General features: G+C 52.3%; 4 protein-coding genes across 9 annotated transcripts; 2 read left to right on the top strand and 2 right to left on the bottom strand.

Annotated features, from left to right (window-relative positions):
* The first annotated feature begins 205 nt into the window (after positions 1–205).
* On the top strand, positions 206–3118 carry COPS6 (COP9 signalosome subunit 6). 3 transcript variants are annotated; one of them, XM_037814884.1, is made up of 11 exons: positions 206–290; positions 511–636; positions 882–1013; positions 1350–1438; positions 1537–1599; positions 1890–1937; positions 2025–2139; positions 2231–2323; positions 2416–2516; positions 2646–2793; positions 2952–3118. In XM_037814884.1, exons 1-10 carry the CDS (start codon positions 224–226, stop codon positions 2784–2786), a joined length of 975 nt encoding a protein of 324 aa, XP_037670812.1. In that variant the 5' UTR covers positions 206–223; the 3' UTR covers positions 2787–2793; positions 2952–3118. The 3 variants fall into 3 exon arrangements, with proteins under 3 accessions (XP_037670812.1, XP_037670811.1, XP_037670813.1); XM_037814883.1 differs by having other exon boundaries at positions 2646–3115; XM_037814885.1 differs by lacking the exon at positions 1537–1599 and having other exon boundaries at positions 2646–3115.
* Positions 3119–3176: 58 nt separating this feature from the next.
* On the bottom strand, positions 3177–10965 carry MCM7 (minichromosome maintenance complex component 7). 2 transcript variants are annotated; one of them, XM_037814833.1, is made up of 15 exons: positions 10834–10965; positions 9582–9661; positions 9255–9419; positions 8967–9091; positions 8713–8893; positions 8344–8481; positions 7877–8026; positions 7571–7685; positions 7349–7480; positions 7019–7102; positions 6307–6700; positions 5950–6033; positions 5202–5370; positions 4309–4418; positions 3177–4152 (listed from the first exon to the last, which is right to left on the bottom strand). In XM_037814833.1, exons 1-15 carry the CDS (start codon positions 10862–10864, stop codon positions 3951–3953), a joined length of 2160 nt encoding a protein of 719 aa, XP_037670761.1. In that variant the 5' UTR covers positions 10865–10965; the 3' UTR covers positions 3177–3950. The 2 variants fall into 2 exon arrangements, with proteins under 2 accessions (XP_037670761.1, XP_037670762.1); XM_037814834.1 differs by lacking the exon at positions 10834–10965 and adding an exon at positions 9850–10307.
* Positions 10966–11111: 146 nt separating this feature from the next.
* Positions 11112–16191, top strand: AP4M1 (adaptor related protein complex 4 subunit mu 1). Its single transcript, XM_037814869.1, has 15 exons — positions 11112–11316; positions 11422–11510; positions 11816–11922; positions 11998–12094; positions 12247–12357; positions 12453–12533; positions 12748–12810; positions 12912–12978; positions 13078–13131; positions 13306–13412; positions 13508–13602; positions 13910–13954; positions 14194–14244; positions 14372–14483; positions 14658–16191. Exons 1-15 carry the CDS (start codon positions 11259–11261, stop codon positions 14883–14885), a joined length of 1365 nt encoding a protein of 454 aa, XP_037670797.1. The 5' UTR covers positions 11112–11258; the 3' UTR covers positions 14886–16191.
* Positions 15041–26607, bottom strand: TAF6 (TATA-box binding protein associated factor 6). 3 transcript variants are annotated; one of them, XM_037814843.1, is made up of 15 exons: positions 26462–26607; positions 19568–19783; positions 19379–19465; positions 19084–19237; positions 18851–18907; positions 18627–18746; positions 18242–18387; positions 18077–18154; positions 17864–17965; positions 17575–17757; positions 17219–17293; positions 16960–17085; positions 16309–16482; positions 15806–16003; positions 15197–15577 (listed from the first exon to the last, which is right to left on the bottom strand). In XM_037814843.1, exons 2-15 carry the CDS (start codon positions 19721–19723, stop codon positions 15197–15199), a joined length of 2037 nt encoding a protein of 678 aa, XP_037670771.1. In that variant the 5' UTR covers positions 19724–19783; positions 26462–26607. The 3 variants fall into 3 exon arrangements, with proteins under 3 accessions (XP_037670773.1, XP_037670771.1, XP_037670772.1); XM_037814844.1 differs by lacking the exon at positions 26462–26607 and adding an exon at positions 26356–26378; XM_037814845.1 differs by lacking the exon at positions 26462–26607 and having other exon boundaries at positions 15041–15577; positions 19568–19723.
* Between the last annotated feature and the right edge of the window lie 12 nt (positions 26608–26619).

Here is a 26619-nt window from a genome sequence, read left to right as displayed (position 1 = left end):
GTCTAAGAAAACGTGTCAGGCTCGGGGGGTTGAGGCCCTCAGCTTTCCCTGCCCCAAGGTCCGCCCGCAGAGACCCGGCGGGAGGGCAACCGCCAGCAGCCGAGCGGACTGCTCAAGTGCCGCCAGCGCAGGTACGCGCCAAGGGGACACTGAGCATGCGCCGCAGGCCGTACGGAAACCGGGAAGGAGGGGGGCGGGGCCGAGGCTGGCGGGCGCGGGGAAAATGGCGGCGGCGGCAGCTGCAGCGAACGGGACCGGAGGGAGCAGCGGGATGGAGGTGGATGCAGCAGGTAATCGGCCGTGTGGGGCGGCTTCTGGAGACACCTTTGGGGTGCATTAAGGCCTTCTTGGACTGCCAGGAGAAGTCAGGAAGACGGAGCATCTACATCTCTTTCTCAGATAACTTGCGGGAGGGATGTAGGGCCCCGGCTCTGCGGTTCTCCGCTTCCATCTCCAGGGAAGAAAGTGGGGTCGGGACTCTGACCCTCTCTCCCTTCCCTCCACCCTTAGTAGTCCCCAGCGTGATGGCCTCCGGAGTAACTGGGAGTGTCTCAGTCGCTCTTCATCCCCTTGTCATTCTCAACATCTCAGACCATTGGATCCGCATGCGCTCCCAGGAGGGGCGGCCTATGCAGGGTAAGTGTTGGACTGAATTCTCCAACACCCTCTCCCCGAAACAGTGGTCTTTTCCTGATTAACTGCTCCCTCTTACTGAGGGACACTCCCCCCCCCCACACACACCAAATCACTGCATCCCCAATACTTGGGTCGCACTGACCTGAGACACCCCCCCTCCCCAAGGCCCCCTGGTGATTAGGTAGAATTTGGGGTTACTTACCCTCACCTTATCTGTGTTATTCTCTCCACTCCCTAACCCCTAGTGATTGGGGCTCTGATCGGAAAGCAGGAGGGCCGAAATATCGAGGTGATGAACTCATTTGAGCTGCTGTCCCACACCGTGGAAGAGAAGATTATCATTGACAAGGAATATTATTACACCAAGGAGGAGCAGTGTGAGAGGGGAACAGGAGTGTGGGGAGAGAAATGGGAGTAAGAAGCAAAGGGTGGGGAAAGTGAGCTGGATAGGGTTAGAAAAAAAGAAACAGAATAGGACAAGGAAGGGAAAGGTGAGGCAGACTAGCTGAAGAGGTCTCAGAAAACAGACACATCTGGGTATTCCCTAAAAAGAAAGTAAAGGATGAGAAGACAGGATAGAAGGGATTAATTATTCTAAATCGAGCCAGGATTTGAGAAGGGAGGGGAAAAGCTGATGAAAGTACACCAGGAACTTCAAATTAGGGAAGGATGGTTTAAAGAAATACTGTGTACTGTGGCCCGTTTCTCTCCAGTTAAACAGGTATTCAAGGAGCTGGAGTTTCTGGGTTGGTATACCACAGGGGGGCCACCTGACCCCTCCGACATCCATGTCCATAAGCAGGTATACATGCTCACCGGGCAGACAACAGTGGATGAGGGGAAGTGGGGGTGGGTGGGGAAAGGGCTTTGACTTCCTCGTCTCTCTTCCCCCTTTTCCAGGTGTGTGAGATAATTGAGAGTCCCCTCTTTCTTAAATTGAACCCTATGACCAAACACACAGATGTGAGTAAAACTGACCCTATGTCCATGCCTGTCTGTCACTATGGCTGACTTATCCCATGCCCTGCTCTTTTACTGCATGACGTTTCTTCTCTGTTGGGGGAATGCCTGAATTGAATCTCTGTTCTGCCACTTATCAGCTTTGTGATTTCTGAGTTAGTCATTTAACCTCTAAGCTGTATTTTCTTCATAAGTAAAATGGGGATAATCCCTACTAGTAGGGCCCTGCCCAATTCTTGGCACGTAACAGGGTCAGGTGCATTTGATAGAGCTATTCTCCATCTCCTTTACAGCTTCCTGTCAGCGTTTTTGAGTCTGTCATCGATATAATCAATGGAGAGGTAATACCCTACCCTTCAACCCTCAGATCCTGCTCTTGGCCTGTTGCCTGCTTTTGACCATCCCTATGTGGGATACCTGCCCTATAGGCCACCATGCTGTTTGCTGAGCTGACCTACACTCTGGCCACAGAGGAAGCTGAACGCATTGGTGTTGACCACGTGGCCCGAATGACTGCCACGGGCAGCGGAGAAAACTCCACTGGTAAGGGAGGCTGGAGGGGCTCCCTCGCAAGTTGGGGTGGAGAGCGTGGCCACATGCCTTCTCAGCCTTTGCTTCACCCTCTCCCCTGCAGTGGCTGAGCACTTGATAGCGCAGCACAGTGCCATCAAGATGCTGCACAGCCGCGTCAAGCTCATCTTGGAATACGTCAAGGCTTCTGAAGCCGGTAGGATGCCTCCCAGGCACTCGTATTGTCCTCCCTCTGCCCTGAGGAAGTGACAGCCTCCATGTTAATGCAGCCTCTTTTTCTACCTTTAGGAGAGGTCCCCTTTAACCATGAGATCCTGCGGGAGGCCTATGCTCTGTGCCACTGCCTCCCTGTGCTCAGCACTGACAAGTTCAAGACCGACTTTTATGACGTGAGTGAAAAACCCAGGACAGGGAGGAGGGGCTCATGTCATTTTTGCATGCAGGAGCTGGGATTTAGTGCTCCCTGGGTATACTGTGAAGGATCCCCTGGGGAATTGGCTCTTTCTGTTCCCTCCCAGCAATGCAACGATGTGGGGCTCATGGCCTATCTTGGCACCATCACCAAAACGTGCAACACAATGAACCAGTTCGTGAACAAGTTCAATGTCCTCTATGACCGACAAGGCATCGGCAGGCGTATGCGGGGGCTCTTCTTCTGATGAGAGGGTAATAATAAGCCTGTGATTAATAAAAGGGGAGCAGCCCCTCAGCACCCCACCCGGTGGCTCTGTCCTCTCTGTTAGGCACCAGTTTTCTCAGCTTGGATCTTAAACAAGGTCCTGCATTCCATCCTTGCTGAGGCATGAATCCTTTTTAATCACCAGCTCTTGACAACCTCCAGTGATTGGGAGTTCACTGCCACTCGAAGAAACCCCACGCCCTGTCAGATGGACTGTTTTTATATTGAGCCAAAGGCTCCCGGCTTCCACCCAAGTGATACTTGTTCTGCCCTTTAATAATAGGTCAACCCGATAAACATGGTAAATAACTACTTTTCCAAGCTGATTTCTTTAATCCAGGGTACTTTACAAAAAAGGAAAGGAGAGCTCTTAAGTACCTTCTCACTTTATTAGGGACAACTCAAAGCCTTTATCTTACGGATCCATGAAGTACGAAGAGGGAGATAAATGTTGTTACATATACTGAATGCTTGCTGTGCTGACATGAACCCTCCTGGTTTTAACTCAACCTTATGAGGCAGAGGTGCTACTATTTGGAAGATAAGAGGAGCAAGGAAGTAGTCTTTTTAAAAGATTGGGATTTCTGGTAGGTGATTACTAGTGCCATTTTCACAGGCCACCCTCCACTCCCCTATACACAGGACTTTGTGAGAGTGGGAACTGGGGAGTTAGAAGCATTTCAATAGAAAAGGAGAAATGGTGGCTCTGAGACTGCAGCCACAGAGTCTGATACAGTGACTGGCATACAGAAGCAGCTCAATGAAGATGTGTGAGTAAACAGGACAGGAGGGGAAGCAGGAAGGGATCTATCTCAGTAGAGATCCAGCCAACATAGCTTCTGTAGCACAGGGCCTGCATCCCGTGTCCTTATCAGTGCCTGGCACATAGAATAGGTACTTTATTGAACGAATAGAATAAGCATAAAAGGGAATAAGGTATAACCTAGAAAACCCACAATGTCCTGTTTTAACAGAAGGCAGCAATCTGCAAACCCTTTATTAGCAAAAGAAATAAAACAAGTGCAACACCAGGAAAAGAAAGGACACTTGTCCTTTCCACTCAAGCCTGTCATTAGACCTTTAAAAGCAGGGGCAGGATCGGGTGGGGCGTGGTGTAGACCACAGTGTCTCAAGGGGGTTGGAGTCAGACAAAAGTGATCCGTGTCCGGGCAGTATTGACCTGCCAGACATTTAATTCTTCATACTCATCTAGAGCCGCCTGAAACTGGGCAGGTGTGAAACCGCGGGATATGCACCGCTGCTCCGCCTCTGAAAACCGGACGCTTCTGCCCCCTGAGACCAATTCACGGATAGTGGCAAAGATCACATCTGCTGGTCTCTGGGTCCTGAAGTGAAAAAGAGTGGGTGTGTGAGTTGAGGGTACAGACAACATTCAGTGTTAGCAGTCTGAAACCAACCTCATACCCATGTGGATGCAGAAGTCACAAAGACCAGCGGCAAGTCAAGGGAGCCCTGATTTTATCCTTCGTCAAACCACTCACCTAGCTGTTTGCCCCTTGTCACCTAGAAGTGAGTCCTTTGACATCTCCATTAGCCTTATGGCTTCATTCACATCTTCCTTCTCTACAGTGTCCACCATCCGCAGTCGTGCCTAAGGGGGAAGGTAGGGTAGAGATGGGAACGAGGAGGGGAAGGGAACAGAGTCAGGAAACCCTCTTGCTCCAGCTTTAAGAAAGGCTAGGCAAGAACTGTGGTATGTTACTGACTCTCAAAATAAGAGTGGAGACCCCTCCCTGAACCGCCCCCAAACATCCGCAGTATTGGGCCGGCCCTGTCAGACCGAGACAAGTGCAATGCCCAGGGCAGCGTCCAGCAATTGCCCAAGTCTCCGCCTCTCAACACTGGCCAGTCCCGGTGTTCAGCTGTCCTGTGAGGGAGACCAGACGCTTCTGAACTCCACTGGGCTCCCCACCATGACAGATGGAGCTTGGGGAGCTCAGCCGAGAAGGCGAATGGCAGAGAGGTCATGTCCCAGGGGCTCGGGAAGTGCTAGCTCAGCAGTAGGTCAGGTACTTACACTACCTGCACGAACAGCACTTTGGAGCCCCCAGGACTAAGGTCCAAGAAGCGAGACAGAATTGAAGGTTATAGCACAGACTCCAGGACAGGGAATGAAATTAACCCCACGCATACCCTCAGCGAGGATGGAGAAGCCTTTCCCTCCATGGACGCGGTGCATGCCCTGCCGGAGCAGCAAGTACCCACAGTGCGGTAGCACGGAGAGGACCACTATCTGCACTGTCAGCACTTTAGCTCCAGCAGGGCCTGAGTGGGAGGGAGGCGGCAGGTGGGAGGGAGCACAGTAGGAAGGCAGGTACCCAGCACCCATCACAGCTGAGAGCAGTCCCCAGCATGGCAGGGACCAGGCACTCACCAGAGCAGTGGAAAGCCGCAGAATAGCCAGCAGGGTCCGGGCAGAGGTGTAGGTGGCGTCCTTACTGGCCCAAGCCTCTCGTCTCATCTCCACGTACGCTGCTGTGATGTAGTCAGCCAGAGACTCCGGCACGGTGGGCTGCTTCTCACGGCACATGGCGATGTAACGCCTGCGGGGGACGGGACAGGGCTTGTGGGAAAGTGGAAGAGGGAGGCCAGGAATGGTGGGTCAGGGAAAGACAGATTAGCAGATGATTATTTGCTTGGCTGTTAACTCTCACTGATGATTTCACTGAATAGTACAGCCATGGTGCATTTCAAATGATTTCCAACTTTACAGGAAGATGGCCTTTGTGTGAACATGACAAATCTGCCTGTCACAGAGACGATCTGTTCCCTCCTTCGGACATATGACCTGGCTATAAGGAAGAGAAATACATTTTGTTTAGAGAATTGGGAGAGGGGAGGTGGAAGGGAGGTAGCCTGATGGGTCACTGGAAGCTTACAGACCCCGTGGAGAAAAGGGTGAAGGTGATGTATCCATGTGACAGGAACCAGCTTTGCCTCAAGCTGGCCTCATCTCAGACGGGGGTGGGATGTGTGAAAAGCAGGGTTCTGGCACATGGAGGATCACACACATGCACACGGCCAGACTCAGGACAGTGAGCCGAGGACTACACAAGGCTCTTCAGGAGACACGCAGAGAGCGACTGGACTGAAGCCTACCAGTCCTCCCCCAGCTCTCCTACCTCATAAGCTTCATGTCCAGAGGTTCAAACTGTGCAGGGGGCTGCCGGCTGTGCTGGTGCACGTAGGTGATGTGCTGGGCCAACCTGGGAAGAGGGAGGGGGAGGGAAGAGTAACCCTCTAGGTGCTACATGTCCCAGGCCCTAATTCTTAAGTACTCCATCCCCAGCCTTGCCACCTCCTAACAGTGTGCAAGGAAAACTTCCCTAGGAAATCCCCATAAGTATTTCAGCCCTGACCCACCACTTCCTAAAGGCTAGTGCCCTGGTGTAGGATGGGGGGGTGGCTCTTCTGATTCCAATCCCCTCCCTCAAAATGAGTTCTAAGGAATGTCTCCTTGGGTGCTGAGCTGCACTCACCGCAAGTCGTTGTCTCTGTCGGGCCGGTCCTGGATCAGCCAGAGGAGGTCAAATCGGGAGAGCAGTGCAGCAGGAAGCTGTATGTTCTGCTCCAGGCTGCGGCGAGGGTTGTAGCGCCCATAGGCAGGATTGGCGGCCGCCAGAATGGAGCAGCGGGCATTGAGAGTGGTGAGAATGCCCGCCTTGGCAATGGAGATGGTCTGCTGCTCCATGACTTCATGGATGGCTGTGCGGTCGGCCTCAGCCATCTTATCAAACTCGTCGATGCAGCACACACCCTGGTCAGCCAGCACGAGGGCCCCGCCCTCTAGGGTCAGTTCTCCACTCACTGAGTCTCTCAGCACAGCTGCCGTGAGCCCCACTCCAGAGGAGCCCCGACCTGTTGTGTACTGGCCTGAATAGGGAGGTTGAGAAGAAAGGGACATTTAGAAGGAGAAAAGAAAAAGGGAAAAAAAAAGTTAGATAAAGGACACACGATGGGGAACAGGGAGGTGAGGCCTGCTCTGGAACTGCTCTCTCTGTCCACCCAGGCTGACCCCAGGTGGCTGATATGTGGGTGCGTCGGGGCTGGCAACACCTCCCTTCCCCGCCACCAACCCTCCCCAAGACCTGCTCTTTCCACCCACTCCCACCTTCTGGTTCCTCACAGAACAGAAGGAACAACATTGTGGCCCTGTCTCTCCGCTCACTTCTCCTGGGTTGGATTACTCACTGCGGGGGGCCAGTCGATCAATGTAAGACAGGAGCTGAGACTTGGCCACACCAGGATCCCCCATCAGGCAGATGTTGATGTTGCCTGGAGGGAGGGAAGACCCCAAGTGACCTCTCTCAATGCAAGTTTCCCAATAACTGCAAAAATACTTTTGAGATCCACCCCCAGACCCCTACCGAGAACCAGCATTTCTTCTAAGCCCACTCTAATAGAAACAAGACATACACTCTTACTCTGTGACCTCTAGGGACACCAGCCCATGTCTCCCCTTTTCCATCCCCAACAACTGCACTGACCCCAAGCCTCTCCTGCATTTCTCTTCTCTCCTACCTCTGATCTTCATGCCTCTAGGAGACTGGTCCACACCTCCCACTAGCAGGAGCAACAGCGCCTTCTTCACATCTTCATGCCCATATATCTCCGGGGCAATGGAGGCTGCCAATTTTTCATAAAAATCCTCCTCTACAGAAAAGCTAAGGTTAGAGAATTCACTTGGAAAGAAAAAGGGCTAGGAAGAAACTCAGATTCCCAACCTTTCCCCTGGCCCCTCACCTGCAATCTGCCTCAGCTCCTCCCTGCTCAGCTCTCCAGCCCCAGCCTCATCATCCTCACTCTTACTCATCTTCACAATCCGGTGGGCTTCCATGTAAGTCTCTGACAGTAAACCCTTGGACAGGAAAACGCCAGGATATGGGTGACATCCCTTTCACCTGCCCATCCACCGTTGGTTCCCTAAGGATTTCCTGACAGACTTTTTGTACTAACTCATTTGGTGCTTGCTGTTGGGGGAGGAGAGAGTGGGTGGGTGAGGGCAGGGAAAGGCAACATTTCCTCCTCATTCCAAACTTCCCTTCTTACCTGTACCACCTGTCGGAACCCAGTGCGCAGAATTGGCAAGAAGATACCCGTGACACTGACATGATCTCCAGGCTGGGCAATCCTTGTGTTCTCTCCTTCTACCAACACTGTGATGCTTCGAGGGATATGTCCCACGGGTACTTGGTCACTCTAGGGGAAGGGAGGGATATGTATAGCAAGGAGAAAGGAATCTAATACAAGCCCAGTGATCCAATCTTCCTGTTTAGACATTCTGGATCTTCTACTTCTCTCAGCCTACGAGCCTGAAGACGCACCTAGGAGGGAGCAGAGACCTCCTTTACCTCTTCCTAACCCAGTCAGAAAGTTCCAGCTTAAGTTAATCTCCCTCCTGCTTTAGATGACTTCTCTTTCCTTGTTTTTCTCCTTTCTTTTTACCACTCAAGTGCCTGCAGGGTTTGAGTGGACTTCCTGTTCCACCTGCTATGGGCCAAACAACCCAAACTCACATGTTCCTGCATCTTCATCTCTTGGAATTTGATGAATTTGGAGCCACGCGTCTGCAGGTATAGTCGCCCTCCCGAGCGGTTGGTTTGGCACTCCTGGCTTGGGCACATGATCAGGGGCATGAAAGTGGGTGACTGGATCTAGGGTTTGAGAAAAGCACCAAAGAAAATCAGAAAGTAAAGAGCTCCTTAATCACAGAACTGTTAGGAACATCTTTATTCTGGGTCGATAGCAACAAGCACCACACACCAGGAAAACAGTAAGAAAATGAACACACAAGTGTGTTCTACAATAAGCAGAGAAATAAAAGACAAAATTAATCCTTATAACAACTACCAACAGAGTTAACTGCCTTCCTGTTCCTCACATACCGGCTGGTAGGTCTCTGCCCCACACTGGTCACAAGTGTAAGTGGCCACCACCATCCTGGGTTTGACTTCAGAGACCCGAGTGACAATTCCGCGCACAGTCACCAATTTCCCCACCGAGTCAGCCCGCACTTCCCGGATCACACGAGGCTTGTTGCTGCTCGGACCTTGAAAGTACAGCTCACTAAGTAGGGAAAGCAATCATTAGCAGGGTCCTGGAGAACAAGTTCCTACACCCTGCCCTAGAGACCACTCACAATCTGCGCATAAGCTCAGGAGGGTACTGGTTCTGAGGGCTTCGGGCTGCCCCAGGGTCCCGGCTCCGCTGCTCCATCATCAGCCGGTGCTCGATGTAAACATCTAGAACGTCTTTACTTACCACCTAAAGGAGGAAGGAGAAAAACAAGAAAAATTAGTGGCAGGAGGGGAAAAGACAGGACCACCAAGGACCCCAGACAGAAGCCAATGCCTCTCCTTTCTGCCACCTGAGAAGTTTTTCAGCAGAAACATTAAGTTCCTTGCCCTGCATTTTTCTCCAACCTCACCTCTCTCTCCTTGTACTGAGGCAGCAACTCTTGTACAGCATCAGCAAAGAGCCTCGCATAGCGTTTGGCATTCTCACAAACTGAGTCCACCAACTCAGGGTCCTCCTCAGCTACGTCATCCAGGTCCACATACAGGGCCACTTGTTCCCGATGAGCCAGCCGGACCTGGGAAAGGAAGGGACAGGAATGGTTTAGAGCCCAGTGTACTTTATACACCAGTATTCACACACGAGGAACCGTCACCGTGTGCCAGGGCATGCACAGGGAAGAAAGATGAGTGTGAGAACTGAGCAACACCCCATTCCCTCCATCTAATCTTAGACTTACCAACTGGTCCCCATACTTGAACTGCTTCTTGCCAGTTTCCTCATCCTGGTAGAACTCTTGTAGGAACTTCTTAGCCTTTTCTATAAAGTAAATGTAAGATCATGAAAAACAACCTTCCTTCCAGACATCTTTACTACAAATCCCTTTGATGAGAATCTGTGAACCCACTTCCACTTAAAACACGACCTGTGCAGTCACAAACATTTAAGTAAACCTACATGTTTCCCCCAAACCTGAACCCAACTCCTCTTCCTAAGTCTGGTTTTACCTGGTGAAGAATGAGGGGCTCCTGGCAGGTACGGTGTTACCCAACAACCTCGTCACGGGGGAATCCCAGTCTCTGCCACAATTCGAAACCTCAGAACCTTTTCCCAATGGCCTTCCACGCCCCGTAACACACTCGGATCTCGAGGTTCTCGGCTTTTCCTCCACCCATGGGATTCCCCCTTTCCTCTCGGTCTCCTAAATGAGTGCTCTCACGGGGCTCTCCGCCACTAGGCCCGTTCTCCATCCCACTCCCTCTCCCCGCCACTGCTTCCGCTCTTAGTAAACAAAGAAGCACATGGGCCCCAAATCTGGCCGCTTCACAGCCCGGAATTCCTCCGCTCAAGGCGGGAGCGCGTCCGGCCACTGGCCAGCACGTCCACGGCCACTCCGACCCACCACATCACCTTCTCCTTCGACCTCCCGCCAGGCCCCCCAATTCCACGCACGCCCCCACTATAAGTCGCTCTCTCCGAGGCTACCGCGCGGAAGGACACTGTTTACACACGACACGCCCTCCAGACGCGTCGCGCAACTTCCGTCCCGTCTCCACTTCCGCTCCGAGGCTGGCCCACAACAGCCAATCCCAGGGCGCAGCGGCCCCGCTCTTCCCGCCCCCAGAGCTTCGGCGCGTCTCGGGAGGACGCGGGAACTCCTGAGTGCCCACAGCCGGCGGGAAGCGGGCCCGGGGGTCCCCGTCCCTGAGGCCGGAAAGGCCCCAGGGAGGGCCACCTGACGTCTCGGTCTCGCCTGGGCGCAACGCCCAGTTCTGGAGCCCCGAGCCGGCTATCTGCCGCCATCCTTGCCGCAACCCCCGACCCCACCGCGACCCCGCCAGGGTTACCTGCCCTGCTTCGACCACTAGGCCCCCCATACGCTCTCCGACACCGCCTGCCTTAGCCCGGCCGCCCCCGGCCCCCCAAGCGTCCAGTTCATAGCAGCATAGGCTTCCCATGCAGAACGCTTCTCCAGGCCCGCGGACCCTCACCTTTCTCGAGCGCGTAGTCCTTCAGTGCCATCGCTGCCCAGGGCCGCGCAGCAGCAGTTGGCGGGCTCAGGGCTCTTGCTCCCGGGGAAAAGAACGTCCGCGCGCTAGGCGGCAGCCGAGCAACCGAAATTGGCGCGAAACGTCGCGCCCCACGTGATCGGCGCCGCTCGTCGCGGGCCAATCGGAGCGGACAGCGTCCCTCCCGGCCGCCCGCAACCTCGGCCAATCAATGGACCAGCCCGCGCTGAGTGACAAGCGGGCAGCCCGGGGACGAGGCGGGGCGGGGCGGGCGCTGGGTTTGCCGCGGTGAGAGCTGGCTGTGGGGCTGAGCTCGGAAAGGGCTCTCAGGCGTCCTTTTGTTCCGCGGCCGCAGGGCGGGGCAGGCCCAAGTTTCGCTGTACTCTTGTTTACTCTCCAGAACGGCCATGATTTCCCAGTTCTTCATTCTGTCCTCCAAGGGGGACCCGCTCATCTACAAAGACTGTATCCTTGACCCGCGGGGCGGGGCGGAGGGGCCGGGGAGGGGGACGTAGTGCCTCAGGGGCCGCCTGCCTCGTCGGCCCCTTAACTGCGCTTCCACCCGCTCAGTCCGCGGGGACAGTGGCGGCCGGGATGTGGCTGAGCTCTTCTACCGGAAGCTGACGGGACTGCCTGGAGACGAGTCCCCGGTTGTCATGGTAACCACCCGCGGGCCTTGCCTGGGGGCCGGGTGGGCGCCTGCTCCTTCCTTCCAGGGCTGTTTCCTTGAAACTCAGATGATGCTAATGAACGTTTAATGAGCGCTAGCAATGTACCAGGCACAGGTCCTTACATGTCTCGGGTATTAACCCCGTGTACACAGGAGAAGCTGGGGCTTGGGGGGTTTTATGTATCACCAAAGTCACACTGCTCATAAGTAGGGGAATCAGGATATGAAGTCAGTTTGTCGGCTCTTCACCTCCACAACTCTTTTCCCAAAACTCTTTTCCCGCCTCTGTCTCAGCACCAGGATGACCGTCATTTTATTCACATCAGACACAGCGGCCTCTATTTGGTGGCCACGACTTCAGAAAACATTTCTCCCTTCAGCCTCCTAGAGCTGCTTTCCCGGTGAGGAGGGCTGGGCCAGGCCGGGAGTGGGGATCTGAGAAGAGGAGAAGATGCACTCTCCTTTTGTTTCCCCAGGTTAGCCACTCTCCTGGGCGACTACTGTGGCTCCCTCAGCGAGGGGACCATCTCCCGCAACGTGGCTCTGGTCTATGAGCTTCTGGATGAAGTGCTGGTAAGGCCAAGGGTTTCCCTCACTTGGTTGCTGTTCCCTTGAGGATAGATCCACTCTTCTACCCGTGGAAGCCTGTTGTTGGGAGGCCAAGTCTACTCTTTTCTCACCCTTTTCCTCCACTGACCACCCGCAACTCCTTCCTTCGCTAACAGGACTATGGCTACGTACAGACCACCTCCACGGAGATACTGAGGAACTTCATCCAGACAGAAGCCGTGGTCAGCAAGCCCTTCAGCCTCTTTGACCTCAGCAGCGTCGGCTTGGTCAGTAGAGGGGAGAGGAGGAGGACAGGGGAGAGAGAAGGAGGGCTGGCTGGGAGCATCAGAGCAGAGGAATAATTGCTTTGGGTGCTTTACAGTTTGGAGCCGAAACACAACAGAGCAAGGTGGCTCCCAGCAGTGCAGCCAGCCGCCCAGTCCTGACCAGTCGCTCTGACCAGGTGAAAGAGGGATTGACAGGGTCAGACCCTCTGTTTGTTTTCTGGAAAGCAGAGACCTAGATCCAGGCATATCTTTGCACCTCCCCTAGATCTGAGCATCTTGCCCTTCCCTTCCCTTCCCTCATCCTTAGCATTATCTGCCCAGTCCTATCTCCGTGTCCATCTTAGAACACAGGCTGTTCAACCTCCAACCACCCAAATCTCTCTTCCTCAGAGTCAGAAGAATGAAGTTTTTTTGGATGTGGTCGAAAGATTGTCTGTACTGATAGCATCTAATGTAAGTCTGGGCCCTGAGTCGCAGAGCTGAGGACAGATGGAAGTTGGGAGACTTACAGGGGAGGTCACGGTTCTGAGCATTAACCTCCCTGCCCCTCGCAGGGCTCATTACTGAAGGTGGATGTGCAGGGGGAGCTCCGACTCAAGAGCTTTCTTCCCAGCGGCTCCGGTGAGATGTCTGCAGACTAGCCCCAGGCCTGGGTGGGACAGGTTCTTGGAGGCACTTGTGGGTGTTTGGTGACTTTTCCAGTTTTCTCTCCTCTGACAGAGTTGCGCATCGGCTTGACAGAGGAATTTTGTGTGGGGAAGTCAGAACTGAGAGGTGAGGAGAGAATGGGTCTTTCTCTGTTAGGCATAAGTCACTGCCAAAGATCTCATAGAAGTTGGATTAGCTTAGACCAGGCCCAGGCAAGGGCATTTGGGTCAGAGAGATGGAACCCCCCTCCCTTTTCCTCTCCAAAAGTAGGTTAAGAGAGGGGTCTTTCTTTCTTTCCAGGTTATGGGCCAGGAATTCGGGTTGATGAGGTCTCATTTCATAGTTCTGTGAATCTGGATGAGTTTGAGTCTCATCGAATCCTGCGTCTGCAGCCACCTCAGGGCGAGGTCAGGACTGGTGACCCAGTATATTCCGTCCACTGTGGGAAGGGAGGCTGTTCAGGTGCGAGGAGCCCAAACTGACCCCTCCTGTCTGGTTTCAGCTGACTGTGATGCGGTACCAACTCTCAGATGACCTTCCTTCCCCTCTTCCCTTCCGGCTCTTTCCGTCTGTGCAGTTGGACCGAGGCTCAGGCAGGTAAGCCCATTTCCCCTGTTTTAGAACTTCTCTGGAACCCAAGCCAATACATGTATGTCCCCAAGTCTTATTACGGAGAGATGGTGGTAAGGGAGTGCAGGTCAGCAGAGGGCACCCCTCGCAGGTGGACTCAGCCCCACAGATGCGAGGCTTGGCTAGCAAAATTGGGCTGGATCTCAGCGTCTTCTTTCTCTTCCTTGGGGCACTACCCACAACCTACACAGCCATGCATGGAAGCCCTGGGTGCAGAATGGTGAGGTGCCAGTAGGATGTGTCCCAAATAGTGCTGTTTTGCTGTTTCACGCAGGCTGCAGGTTTATCTGAAGTTACGGTGTGACCTACCTGCAAAGAGGTAAGGGTTCGGGCTGCCAGGGCTAATGCAGCTACGTGGAATGGGAGACAGTTCAGGATACTCATCACCTCGTCCTCCTTCCACCAGCCTCAAAATCCAATTCAATTAGAGGCTCCTACAGTTTGGGAAGGGGAAGGGGTTGGCACCTGTGCTGATGACCAGGTGTGACATTAAAAGAAGGATGGGGACAAGCTGTCTCTACCTTCTTGGGGCTGACTTTATTCATTTCTTCTTCACAGCCAAGCGCTCAACGTCAGGCTGCACCTTCCCCTGCCCCGAGGGGTGGTCAGGTTAGTGTGTGCACGCTACGGGGAGCCGGGTGGAGGGCAGACTGGTGCTGGGGGAAGAGGGTACAACTGGCTTGCCCTCCCGGGAAGGCAGAGGCTGAGCCCAGCCCCTTTCCTTTCCAAACCCCAGCCTGTCTCAGGAGCTGAGCAGCCCGGAGCAGAAGGCAGAGCTGGGGGAGGGAGCCCTTCGCTGGGTCCTCCCTCGCGTCCAAGGAGGCTCTCAGCTCTCAGGCCTTTTCCAGGTATCTGCTCTTCGTTCTTGAGCAGCCTCTCTTCCAGCCTCCATTTCCAGCCCCGACTACCCTCCTCACGCAGCAGCTGGGTTGCTCCTGCAGTGTGCTCAGTCCTGGCCTCTGGGCTCGCCGCCCCCTCCCCTCCCGCCTGTCAGCAACCTTCTCCTGCCTCTCTCCTCACAGATGGATGTCCCAGGCCTCTCCGGGCCTCCTGGCCATGGGCCCTCCTCGACCCCAAATCCTCCTCTGGGGCTGGGCCCTGCAAGCCTCTCCTTCGAGCTTCCCCGGCACACCTGCTCCGGCCTCCAGGTGCGCTTCCTCCGGCTTTCCTTCAGGCCTTGTGGCAACACCAACCCCCACAAGTGGGTGCGGCACCTGAGCCACAGCGATGCCTACGTCATTCGGATCTGAGGATCCCCAGATGAGGACGCAGGCAGTGGTCCAGGCTCCGGGCTTGTGGCTGTGGAGCTGAACTGGAAGAGTCCTGGGGCCTGAGAGGTCAGGAGGGCTTGATGGGCTCAAGCCTTATGGGGTCTAACATGGGAAAGATTGAGGTGTACCAGAACTTACAAACCAAATTTTTATTCTGAGGAACTGGCTGTACAATATCTAAAAAGAAAGGAAAGTGGAGGAAGTAAGCTACTACTTCTTTCCACTCAGCGTGCGTCTGGGTGTGTCTGTGTAGGAGTCTGTAGAAGATGGTCAACAAATGAGTGACAGCATCAGGGAGCAGGCTGTGGGGAGCCAGACCCTGGGGGCTGGGAGCTATTAGCCTTTGGAGTCCCTGGGGCTGGAGGGGGGCTATCCCCAGCTTCCTGTTTTCCCCCACAGAGGGCACTGCCCCCAAGGGGGGAAGGGGATGATGAGGGAGGAGGAACTGGAGAAGGGTGGGAGGTGGGGCCTCCTTTGCCATCCCCTGTAGGGGGAAGAGAGACCACGATGTACTTCTGGACACTGCCTGGCCCAGAGGGCGCGGTGCTGGGTGGTGCAGTTGTGGCCGTGGAGACCAGCTTGACGATGGGCTGCACACTGGGGACCGTGGTGGTGACAGGAGAGGTGGTGGTAGAGCCTGAGCCTGGGGCTGAGGTACTGAGGGATAGGACCTGGGAGGAGAAAGAAAAGGCAGGGCCTTGAGTCCTCCCACCGGAGGACCATTCCCCAGAGCGGGCTCAGAGCCGACATCCCAGACTGCTGCCAGCTCAGGGGCCTTGTCAGGCCGAGCGGCGATGGCCCCATAGCACCCCATGAAGGGCCCCTTCCATCTCTGTCTTTGGGGCCTCCTGGGGTGCTCTGAGGTGACCCAGATCCCTCACCCCACACCTTCCACGTACCTGTTGGGTGGATGAGGCACTGGAGGATGATGACATTACAATAAACTTGGTTGGAGGAGGGGAGGGCTGAGGAGGAGCAGCAGCCCTTGAAGACACCAGCGTCTGGACGGGCAGTGCAATGGAGCCAGGGACCTTTAGCAGGCCAGGGGTGCGAGGGCCAGGCTGTGGGGCCTGGGAGAGAGTCAGCGTGGGCCGGGGCTGCAGGGAGAAGAAGCAAGGTTGTCAACATCCAGAAAAGAAGGGCCTAGAAGAAGCAGCTGGGCTCCTCTCACTGCTCCTCTGGTTCCTGTCTGGGGTTGGGGTGTCGCACTCTTAAGGAAGCCTGGATTCCCCCAGGGCTGAGAGTCGGAGGGCCTTGGATTTGAAAATAAAAGTGCTTGTCTGAGCATGCGTGTTTCCGTTTGTGAGTCCTAGTGAGAACCACAGTTCTGTCCTGCCCCAGTGTTTTTTCATTTCCTCTCATCTTCTTTCCCACTTGGCTCCCCCCTCCCCCCGGTACTGACCTGGGTGATGGTCAGTGTGGTCCTGTTGACCTGCTGAGCCTGCAGAGCAGCCTGCGCCCGGGCCTTGACCACGTGGGAGCAGAGGAGAGGCCCAAGGGACCCAAATTCTGTCCGATAGGCATCCTGGTTGTCGGGCGGGGGGCGCAGCTTTGCCAGAACTGGGGCACAGTGTTTCTGAAGAGAGGCCAAGAAAAGGCAGGTAGAAGGAGGGCTGCAGCTCTCAGAAGAGTGACGGGGAAGGGGTGATTCCCGTTACTGCCGTGAGTCCTGCTGGTGGCCTGTGTGTGGAAGGAGTGCTCACAGGCCCCACCACTGTGCGTGGAGAATCTGCGAAGCACACAGGTGACCTAAGGAGATGGCCTGTACAGAGTCTGCCCTGCACAAAACGGGCCTAGAGTGATGTGGAAGCATCAGGGCACAGTGCTGTCTAGAAGTCACCTGCTGTGAGTCCAGGCTCCTTATTTCTTACTTAACCCCCCTGTGCCTCAGTTTCCCCATCTGCAAAACAGTACTGGCCTTTGAGGTATGCGCTGAATAAACGAGACAAAAGATGGGAGGGTTTGAGTAGAACACACTATGTTTACTAAATACTCAGCATGTGTGTGGAGGGATGGGTGGGGCAAGGGGCAGGTGGGGTGGGGCTTGGCTCACCAGGAGGAGGCTCTGCACGTGGTCGGCTCCAATGCGGTCAATGGTGCTCAGCACCGGGCCGTCCAGGACGTTGCGGATCCGCTCCCCCTCCTGCTGCAGCCGTGGCAGGAGCAGAGTCTTAATCACCTGTTAAGAGAGGAAAGAGGGGCACCCACGGCCTTGGGATCACCACAGGGTCAGGATCCAGGGGGGGGGGTGTCCTCTGTAACCTCATGACTGCCCCCCCCAATCCCCCAGTTATTCCCCACTGGGGCCTAACATCATGTCCCAGCTCCGCAAGGCCTGCGATTGAGCCGTAACGAGTTGTCCATGGAGTCTTCTCGTCCACCCAGCTCTGTGTGAGGAAGGAAAAATGAAGTCAGGCAAAGGGGTCTGGAAAAGGCCAATGGTTAAGGACCCAAGTGTCTCCTAAGCCCACTTTCCTTGTAAATCATTAAGATGTTACAGATAAAGCTGACGTCCTCTAGACCATCCGCAATTCCAGTCCCTTCCCTGGGCCCGTTGTTTCCAGTGTCATTTCCCTCCAGCCACACCTGACTGACCACTGGTTCTGCTGACAACCCTGGGATAGTGATGGAGGCCAGTTTACACCCACGTGCTCCATTCTCTGCTCACCTTGGTGAAGGTCTTGGTGATCCGAGACTGGATGTTGTTCGTGGTGGTGCTGAAATGCTTGCAGATCTGGGCCACCAGGCGGGCAGCGAAGTCCCGGAGTGCCCAGTGATTGTCCACATCTGGTCGCAGGCACAGCTGTCTGCTCACTATGCAGGTCATCACAGCTGGAATCAGCTCGTGCACCTGAGGGAGGAGCGGCGAGTCAGCTGGTCGTGACGACTGGCTTCCTGTTGGTGGCAGCCTGGTCCCCAAGCCCTGGGAAGAGAGGCGGGTGGGCAGGACCACTCACGTATTTTTCTAGGTACAGCGTCGGGTTATCCATCAGTGCCTTCACCATGCGCATCAGGTAGATGAGCAGGGCCAGGTTGTTCTGCACCACGTTCACCCGGACCTGAGGGAGGGAGAGCAGAGGGGCAGTGAGGCCCTTCCGGGAGGCTGCACCTGCCAGCTCCTCTCTCCTCAAAACCTCGTCCTAGGTCCTGGGCTTCCAGAGTCTTCTCACCCCCTCCGAGATGAAGGTGCTGAACCGAGGCAGCATCTGGTAGAGTCCCGGGTCTGTGGCAATGCTCTGCAGAGCTTCCTGTGGGAGGGAAGGGGGTACAGGGAGGAATTCGCGAGGCCTCAAAGAGGAGCCCCAGGGTGAGAGGCAGGCAGGTGGGGCCCTCACCGCTCTCTTGGCCTCACACGACCCCACACAGGCTTCCGTGATCTCCTTGTAGTAGAGCTGCTGCTCCACAGACAGCTCGTGGATACTGCGGGGTTTCACTCGCAAAGGGCCACCCTCCAGCAAGGGGGGTGCCTTCTTCTCTTTCCCTGTGTGAATCGGGAAGGCGAGTTAGGAAAAAAGAGCTCCGGAAGAGGTCTTGGTACCAGACAAACCTCAAGCCTCCACTTCCCCTCCTAAGGAGACCTGGCTCCCTTTTATGCGTCTCGATCCTTTCTCATGCTCTCTTCCCTGAGCTTTCACCCTCGGCCCCTAACTCACCCACCTCACAAATGCCCATCTGGTGTTGGGGTAGGAGTCTGGAGAGGCGTGGCCTAGCAGTACTGACCTTTGCTGTCGGCCGGGGCAGCCCCCTGCCCTTTGCCTTTCAGGGGCCCATCTTCCTCCTGGCCAGGCTTTGCTGACTTCAGGGGTTCCGTAGCCTCAGCCTTCTGCTGCTCCTTGGGAGCTGATGGGGCAGAAATTGCATCAGGAGCGACAAGGATGGCAGGAGATGTGAAGGAAGAAGGGCAAGAGAGACAGAGGGGGGTGGGTTCTGGGCATGGAGGTTACCTGGGGGAGGATTCTCTGGAATAGCTGGCTGGCAGCCTTCAATGCTCAGCCAATGAGCTGGAGAAGGAAGGTGTACAGTTGAGTTGCTTTTAGAGGGACACCTGCGAGCCACTCCCCACTGGGTTTTAGTTTCTGTTCCCCCTGCCTGCAGCTAACTCACCAGGGATCTCACACTTGTATGCTTTGCTCCTCCTCTCCTGCTTCCCTGCCACCCCACTCTCCCTTTCCCCAACCTTTGAGGCAGACGTCCAGGGGCACCCGGGGCAGAGGGGTATTGATGATGTCACTCAAGTCAACTTCCTTCTCTTCGTAGAAGTAAAGCTCCCGGCCCCCGCCAGAAGCAAAACGGAACGGAATGAACTCCTGGGCATGGAAGCCATACAGTGGCTACATCAGGAGAGAGAGATACAGGGATGAGAAGGAAGCCTGTAGAGGCAGGGCTGAGGGCAAAGGCAGTGTCTGTGGGATGGCTGTCACCACCCTGCTCCCATCTCAGTCCTCCTGCCCCTTTCTGTATGTCCCAATCACCTCGACGTTCTTTAGCTTCAGCGCGTAGTCAATGTCACTGGTGGTGAGCTTCTGCCGCTTCCCCATGTGCATGAACTTCAAGGCATCCTAGAGATGTGAGAAGAGATGTCAGCCCAAGACCTGGAGGAGGAAGAGGAGCTGGGGAACATCCTTGACACAAGGCAGGGCTGGGCAGAGGGGCCAGCTTACCTGTGCAATCTCCTTGATGCGGTAGCTGACCTCGTCTGTCAGCAGCTGGCAGGTCTCCTCCTGAATCTGAGCAATGCCCATCGATTCGGCTACCACCTTCATCGACTCAGAGGGCAGTACAGTGTTGCTGAGCTTCAGCTTCTTCTCCTCAGCCATTCTGGAGTTCCTCCTTCCCTCCCCCTAACGGTGATGCCCCAGAGCAGAAAGATGGAGAACCTGGTAGGGGGATGGGGCAAGCAGAAGAGATAAAAAGAACTGTGAGACCCAATGAAGAAGGACTGTCCAATCAGGAGAGGCCACCACAAAGCAGGGCCAATGGAGATGGAGCAGAGAAGGAACTAGGGGGTGTCTTCTGTCTATCCCCATGTGAGTCCGGACTGAGTTGCAACAGAAAAAGGTAGGAATCCAATCCAATCCAGTTGACTGAGGTGTAATTATAAGGCAGACACTGTACAAATGAGGTAGAGTAGAATGAACACAACCTGATTTAAATCCCGGCTCTACCACTACCTATCTGTGTTATTTGGACAAATTAAATTCTCCCAGCTTTGTTTTCCTCATCTATAAAGTGTGGATGAGGCCTTTGCTTTAAGATTGTTAAGCGTATACCTTCATCTCCCCTACCCATTCTTAACAGAAATACAGTAGTGGTTAAATATAACTGTCCGCTCTGAGCCTACATGTCCATACACATGGACGTGATGAGAGACTTACTTGAAATTCACGACTGTCAACATCCAATGGGCCCATAAGGCTGCCAGACTGATATTACACTTCTCTAGTGTACTCATTCTCCTATGCGACACACCCTTTTGCTCTCCTTAAATCTCCAGCACCTTTCTCCATCCTCACTCTCAGCCATCAGAAGAGAGCCTTCACTGTCTACCCATCTACCAACAACTGCACCCACACACTCCTCCTTCGCACCTGTCTCTGTAGAACTGATTTTGGCCCTTGCCACCTCAAGCACTGCTCCAGCATTTCCCTCATCTAGCTGCACCTGTCACCATTGTCATTAATTTCTCAATCTTCCCGATCTTTCCCATCACCTATAAAATGCTGTTATTTCTCCCATCTTATCTTAAAAAAAACATGAAATCTTTTCTTGATCCCACTTTCTGTACCAGCTATACCCTGTATTTTTTTGTTGTTGTTGTTCCTTCTTGCAACAGAACTCCTTCTAAGAGTTGTCTTAACTCTCTGTTTCAAATTCCTCTCCTCTCCGTCTCTTTAAACCTACTCCAAGGGGGCCGTTGCCCCCATTTATGTTCCTGAAACCATTCATTAAGGTCACCAGTGACGGCACATTGCCAAATCCAAGATCCTCTCCTGTACTCATCTTATTTGACTTCTCAGCAGTATATAACATGGGTGACCACCTTCTTCTGAAACATTTTCTTTACTCAGCTGCCTCTCACCTTCTCTTTGTTTTCCTTCTACCTCGCTGGCCATGTCTTCTGTTTATTTTGCCAGTTTTTCCTCTTCTCCCCATCTTCGTAATGTCGGAGGGTCCTGGGCTTGGCCTTTGGTTGTCTTCTCTAGCTACACTGACTTCCTTAGTCATCTCAACTACTAAAAGTAAATATCTTTTATAGGCTGATGGCAGACAAATTTATGTACCCAGCCTAGATGGCTCTCCCTAACTTCAGACTTGAATATCCAACTGCCCGCTCAAAATCACCACTAAAATGGAACTCCTGTTCGTCCTCCTATCTATCTGTTCCAGCCTCAGCTTCCCTCATTGTTAAGCAATTTTAGCTATCCAGTGCTCACTCTTTATCTGATCTCTCACACTGAATCTATTGGGTAATCCAAACTGGTTCCTCCACTCCCACTCTTGGATAACATCAACAGCCTAACAAAGTCTCCCTGCTCCCACTCTTGCCTCCCTACATCCATTCCTAACACAGTAGCCAAAGGAATTGTTAAAATGTAAATCAGATCATGTCAGTTTTCTGCTCAAACCCTATCATAGCTCCCCATTTGGCTTAGAGTAAGATCCAAAACCCTCCTAATGGCCTACAAGGTCCTTGAGGGTTTGGTCCCTCCCCATTACATCTCTGACTTGCTTTCCCCCATGGTGGGGATTGAATCATGTCACCCACAAAAAGCATGTTCAGGTCCCAACCCATGGTCTTGTGGATTTGAACCCATTTGCAAATAGGATCTTTGAAGACATTATTAGTTAAGGTATAACCATGCTGAATGGGGGTCGGCCTTAATTCAATATGGCTGAAGTCCTTATAAGCAAAGGAAATTGGACATAGAAGAAGCCACGGGAGCAGCCAGAAGCTGTAAGTCAGTGGGACCTGGATGAAAAAGAAAATGACACTGCCATATGTTTTGCCATGGAAAAGCAAAGGAACCCCAAAGAATGCTGGCCAGCTAGAAGCTACACACCCCGGGAGGAAGCAAAGCCTTCTTGCCTCTGAAACCATGAGCCAATAAATTCCTGTTGTTCGGCCAACCCACTATATGGTATTTGTTTTAGCAGCTGGGAAACTCAGACACCTTCCTTCTTCTATCTTTTTTTTTTTTTTAATTGAGATTGTTCACATACCATACAATTATCCAAAGATCCAAAGTGTACAATCAATTGCCCATGGTATACAGCTGTGCATCTATCACAATTTTTTTTTTAGTTTTTAGAACATTTTCATTACTCCAGAAAAGAAACAAAGGCAAAAAAAAAAAAAAAAAAAAGGAAACTCAAATCCTCCCATATCCCTAACCACCCCCCCATTATTGATTCATAGTATTAGTATAGTACATTTGTTATTGTTGATGAAAGAACGTTAAAATACTACTAACTGTAGTAAAAATTTTTTCCTATATGCCCCTCTATTATTAACTTTTAGTTACAGTGTCATACATTTGTTCTAATTCATGAAAGAGATTTCTAATATTTGTACAGTTAATCACGGACATTGTCCACCACAAGATTCACAGTCTCATACATTCCCATCTTTTAACCTCCAACTTTCCTTCTGGTGACATACATGACTCTGAACTTCCCCTTTCCACCATTCACAGACCATTCAGCACTGTTAGTTATTCTCACAACATGCTACCATCACCTCTATCCACTTCTAAGCATTTAAGTTCACCGTAGTTGAACATTCTGCTCATAATAAGCAACCGCTCCCCATTCTTTAGTCTTGTTCTATATCCTGGAAACTTATATTTCATGTCTATGTGTTTACATATTATAATTAGTTCACATCAGTGAGACCCTGCAATATTTGTCCTTATGTCTCTGTCTTACTTCACTCAATATAGTGCCCTCAAGGTTTCTTCACCAATCCATTTTATAAGACACTTTTGTTCACACAACATACATTCCGTCCTAAGTAAACAATTGATGGTTCCCTGTATAGTCACATATTTATGTATTCACCACCATTACCACTATCTATATAAGGACATCTCCATTTCTTCCACAGAGTAGGAGGAAGAGTCAAAGAAGGTAGAGAGACAAAAGAAAAAGAAAAAAGAAAGAAAAATAAAGACATGGCAGCTAGGAAGCAACAAAAGGAAAGATAGCATTAAACTAAAGTAGAATAAAGAGTCAGACAACCTCACCAATGCCAAGAAGTCCCATACCTCTCTTTCATGTCTCCCTCTTATATGCATTTAACTTTGGTATATTGCCTTTGTTACATTAAAGGAAGCATAATACAATGTTTCTATTAATCATAGTCTCTAGTTGTCATTGATTGTATTCCTCTTTCAACCATACTCACAGTCATCTTTGTTCAGTGTACTTACATTGCTATGCTACTATCACTCAAAATTGTGTTCCAAACCTCTCACTCCTGTCTTTTCCGATCTGTCTGTAGTGCTCCCTTTAGTATTTCCTGTAGAGCAGGTATCTTGTTCACAAACTGTCATTGTCCATTTGTCAGAGAATATTTTAAGCTCTCCCTCATATTTGAAGGACAGTTTTTCTGGATATAGGATTCTTGGTTGGCAGTTTTTCTCCTTCAGTATCTTAAATATATCACCCCACTTCCTTCTTACCTCTATGGTTTCTACTAAGAAATCCACACATAGTCTTACCAAGCTTCCTTTGTATGTGATGGATTGCTTTTCTCTTGCTGCTTTCAGGATGCTCTCTTTGTCTTTGATGTTTGATAATCTGATTATTACGTGTCTTGATATAAGCCTATTCAGATCTATTCTGTTTGGGGTATTCTGCACTTCTTGGATCAGTAATTTTATGTCTTTCATAAGAGATGGGAAATTTTCATTGATCATTTCCTTCTACCCCTTTCCCTTCTCTTCTCCTTCTGGGACACCTATGACACGTACATTCATGCATTTCATGTTGTCATTCAATTCCCTGAAATGTTGCTCATATTTTTCCATTCTTTTCCTTATCTGTTCTTTTGTGTGTAGGCTTTCAGGTATCTTGTTCTCCAGTTCCTGAGTGTTTTCTTCTGCCTCTTGAGATCTGCTGATGTATGCCTCCATTGTATTTTTCATCTCTTGTGTTGTGCCTTTCATTTCCATAGATTCTGCCAGTTGTTTTTTTTGAACTTTCGATTTCTACCCTCTGTTTGCCCAGTGATTTCATTAAATGCTTCATCTCTTGCCATATCTTCCCTAAGCTTTTTGAATTGATTTAGCACTAGTTGTTTCAATTCCTGTATCTCAGTTGAAGTGTCAGTTTGTTCCTTTGACTGGGCCATAACTTCATTTTTCTTAGTGAAGGCTGTAGTTTTCTGTTGTCTAGGCATCTGGTTTCCTTGGTTACCCCAATCAGGTTTTCCCAGACCAGAGCAGGGTCAGATATCAGCAGGAGGCAACAGCACCAGGTTTCTCTGAGGGTGTGTTTTAGAAGATTGACACACCCTGTGAGGCCTCAAGACCCTGTGCTTTTCTGCAGGTGGCACCTGTCAGCCTGTCACTCCCGACTGGTGTAAGGTGGTGTGGCCTATGGCTGTTTTCCCCCAGGCTCTAGGGTCTGGTTCTGAATGGAAGGCCGGCAGTAGAGCTTGGCACCACCTTCTTTCTCTTAGGGAAGATATACCCCCTAGGGAGAGATCATTTGCATTTGAATAGTCTCTCTGACTTTGCTATCTCCACCCTTGTTTGGGTCAGAGCACTGAAAATTGCTGAGGCTTTCTCCACTGAGCTGAAAAAGGGACAGGGAGCCCTTTAGGGCCAGTCTGTGGCCACCCTCAGTTTCACCTGTCGGCCAGAGACAGCACCTGGTCCTTTGGGCTCCCCCTCCCTCCCAGAGAGGTCCTCCGGCTCTCCAAGGTCAGTCATCACCAAAAGCCTATCTGCTTGTTGGGGATTCGTAGCTTGTATTGAGCAGTCCACGTTTGTTAATTAAAACCCGAGTCAGGTCTGGGCTGAGGTACATTTGCTTGTTCAGAGAGTACTGCTCAGTAGCACAGTGAGGCTTTGCAGTTCCGGCTGTGTGGGGAGGGGCTCCCAGCTTGGAGCCACGGTTTTTACTTACAGATTTCATGCTGCGATCTCAGGTATTTCTCCCAGTCCAGGCTGGTATATGATGTGTGGACATTCATGATTGTCCCCCAGCAGTTATTCCAGATCATTTGCTAGTTGTTCCTGGTTGTCCATTAGTTGCTCCAGGGGGACTAACTAACTTCCACTCCTCTCTATGCCACCATCTTTTTCTGACTCCTCCCTCTTCTATCTTAAGCCTGCCACACTGTCCTCCTTGCTGTTCTTTGAACCTGCCGGCATGCTATTGCTATTTATAGCTTTTGCTCTGTTCTCTCTGCCTGGAATGTTCTTCCCCAGATGTCCACTTTGCTGCTTTTCCTGACCACCATATTTAATACTGTGCCCTACCCTCATTCTGCTCTACTTATCTTTTTCCCCATAGCATTTAACATCTTCTAATGTATGATATTATTTCTTATTGTTTATCACCACCATGGTCCCCCCAGCCCCTCCCCAACCACGAGGAAGGGATTTTATTATGTTCACTGATGTATTCCGAAGAGCACAGAACAGTGCTTGAGGCAAGAGAGACACTTAGATATTGTTGAATAAATGAATTGTAAAGCTTAGAGATATTTGTATATACCATGTCTGTTCAATAAATATCTGTTACCGCTATTTCTAAGATGAATAAGATGCAGGCCCAAGCTTGTAACCTATTCTGTGGTCAAAAGTAAGGGGGCATGCTTGGAGCTGCGCTTTAGGAAGATTAACGTCAACAGCGGGAAGGGGCGTGCTGGAGGGCTGGGAAGATGGAAGCGGCGGGAGAATTTGGTTCTTCTATCATCCCAGGGCTCCTTTTCCACTTTTATAAGTCTTACCTATAGGGACCACATCTATTCAACACACGCTCCGTGCCGGCGGCAGGTATAAAGGTGCGGTCCTGCCCCGGTTCCCTGCTGAACTACTAATCCTTCGACATCCCCCGGTACTGACTGCCCCTAGGTGAAGTCGCTCCATTCCCCTGCAGAACGGAACATTCCCCCGCCGTCGTCCCCAGGATCTAGTCCTTTCCAGAACTCGTCCTACTGCAGAATGACTACGTATCTGTCTTCTAGCTACTCCCGCACTGGGACCCGTAGACAGCAGGCGTCCAATAAAGGCTCCTAAGATACGCTACAGGTTCGGGAGCCCCGAAGCTCTTCAAGGTGGCTGGTGTAGGAATTTTCCCAGCAGAGATGCCGAGGGAAGTCCCCCAGGCAATGCGTACCGCGCTAGTAAGGGCTCAGCGAACTCACTCCCTTGCTTCCAACATCCCTCCAATGCAAACACACGCACGGGAGCCCCACGCGCACGGACACACAACCAACCGTCCTCTTCCAGGTCCCCACAGGAGACCATCAAGGGGTCTCGTCCCCGGTATCACTCAGACCCGTCCCCGCCAGCCAAGCGCCCAGCGCAGGAGCAGACTCTCACCGGTGCCATTGCGCCGCTCACCCGGCGCCGGGCGCCATATTGGACCCGCCCCCTATGGGGAGCAGGTCCTGGCAGAGATGGAGAGCAGTGCACGAGCCTTTTCCAGAGCCGGAATAAGTTCCCTAGGCGCAAAGCATTAAATGATATTAAAAAATACT

Source organism: Choloepus didactylus, chromosome 21 (assembly GCF_015220235.1).
Source record: "Choloepus didactylus isolate mChoDid1 chromosome 21, mChoDid1.pri, whole genome shotgun sequence".
Taxonomy (NCBI): Eukaryota; Metazoa; Chordata; class Mammalia; order Pilosa; family Megalonychidae; genus Choloepus; species Choloepus didactylus.
Note: the sequence above shows the minus strand (reverse complement) of the source record. Positions and strands in the feature narration are given on the sequence as shown.

Bases quoted from the DNA above. Each gene is read 5' to 3' on its own strand.
- COPS6 (XM_037814884.1), top strand. From the start codon at position 224: ATGGCGGCGGCGGCAGCTGCAGCGAACGGGACCGGAGGGAGCAGCGGG. The intron at 1,938-2,024 runs GTAATACCCTAC...CCTGCCCTATAG, and splicing joins TCGATATAATCAATGGAGAG to GCCACCATGCTGTTTGCTGA. The intron at 2,324-2,415 runs GTAGGATGCCTC...TTCTACCTTTAG, and splicing joins CGTCAAGGCTTCTGAAGCCG to GAGAGGTCCCCTTTAACCAT.
- MCM7 (XM_037814833.1), bottom strand. From the start codon at position 10,864: ATGGCACTGAAGGACTACGCGCTCGAGAAAG. The intron at 8,482-8,712 runs GTATGTGAGGAA...CTCAAACCCTAG, and splicing joins GGGCAGAGACCTACCAGCCG to ATCCAGTCACCCACTTTCAT. The intron at 5,371-5,949 runs GTAGGAGAGCTG...CGTCCCCCGCAG, and splicing joins CTGGACATGAAGCTTATGAG to GCGTTACATCGCCATGTGCC.
- AP4M1 (XM_037814869.1), top strand. From the start codon at position 11,259: ATGATTTCCCAGTTCTTCATTCTGTCCTCCAAGGGGGACCCGCTCATC. The intron at 12,095-12,246 runs GTAAGGCCAAGG...CTTCGCTAACAG, and splicing joins AGCTTCTGGATGAAGTGCTG to GACTATGGCTACGTACAGAC. The intron at 13,132-13,305 runs GTGAGGAGAGAA...CTTTCTTTCCAG, and splicing joins GGGGAAGTCAGAACTGAGAG to GTTATGGGCCAGGAATTCGG.
- TAF6 (XM_037814843.1), bottom strand. From the start codon at position 19,723: ATGGCTGAGGAGAAGAAGCTGAAGCTCAGCAACACTGTACTGCCCTCT. The intron at 19,238-19,378 runs GTGATTGGGACA...CTCCTGATGTAG, and splicing joins TGAAGCTAAAGAACGTCGAG to CCACTGTATGGCTTCCATGC. The intron at 15,578-15,805 runs GTACGTGGAAGG...TTCTCCTCCCAG, and splicing joins GTGCCTCATCCACCCAACAG to GTCCTATCCCTCAGTACCTC.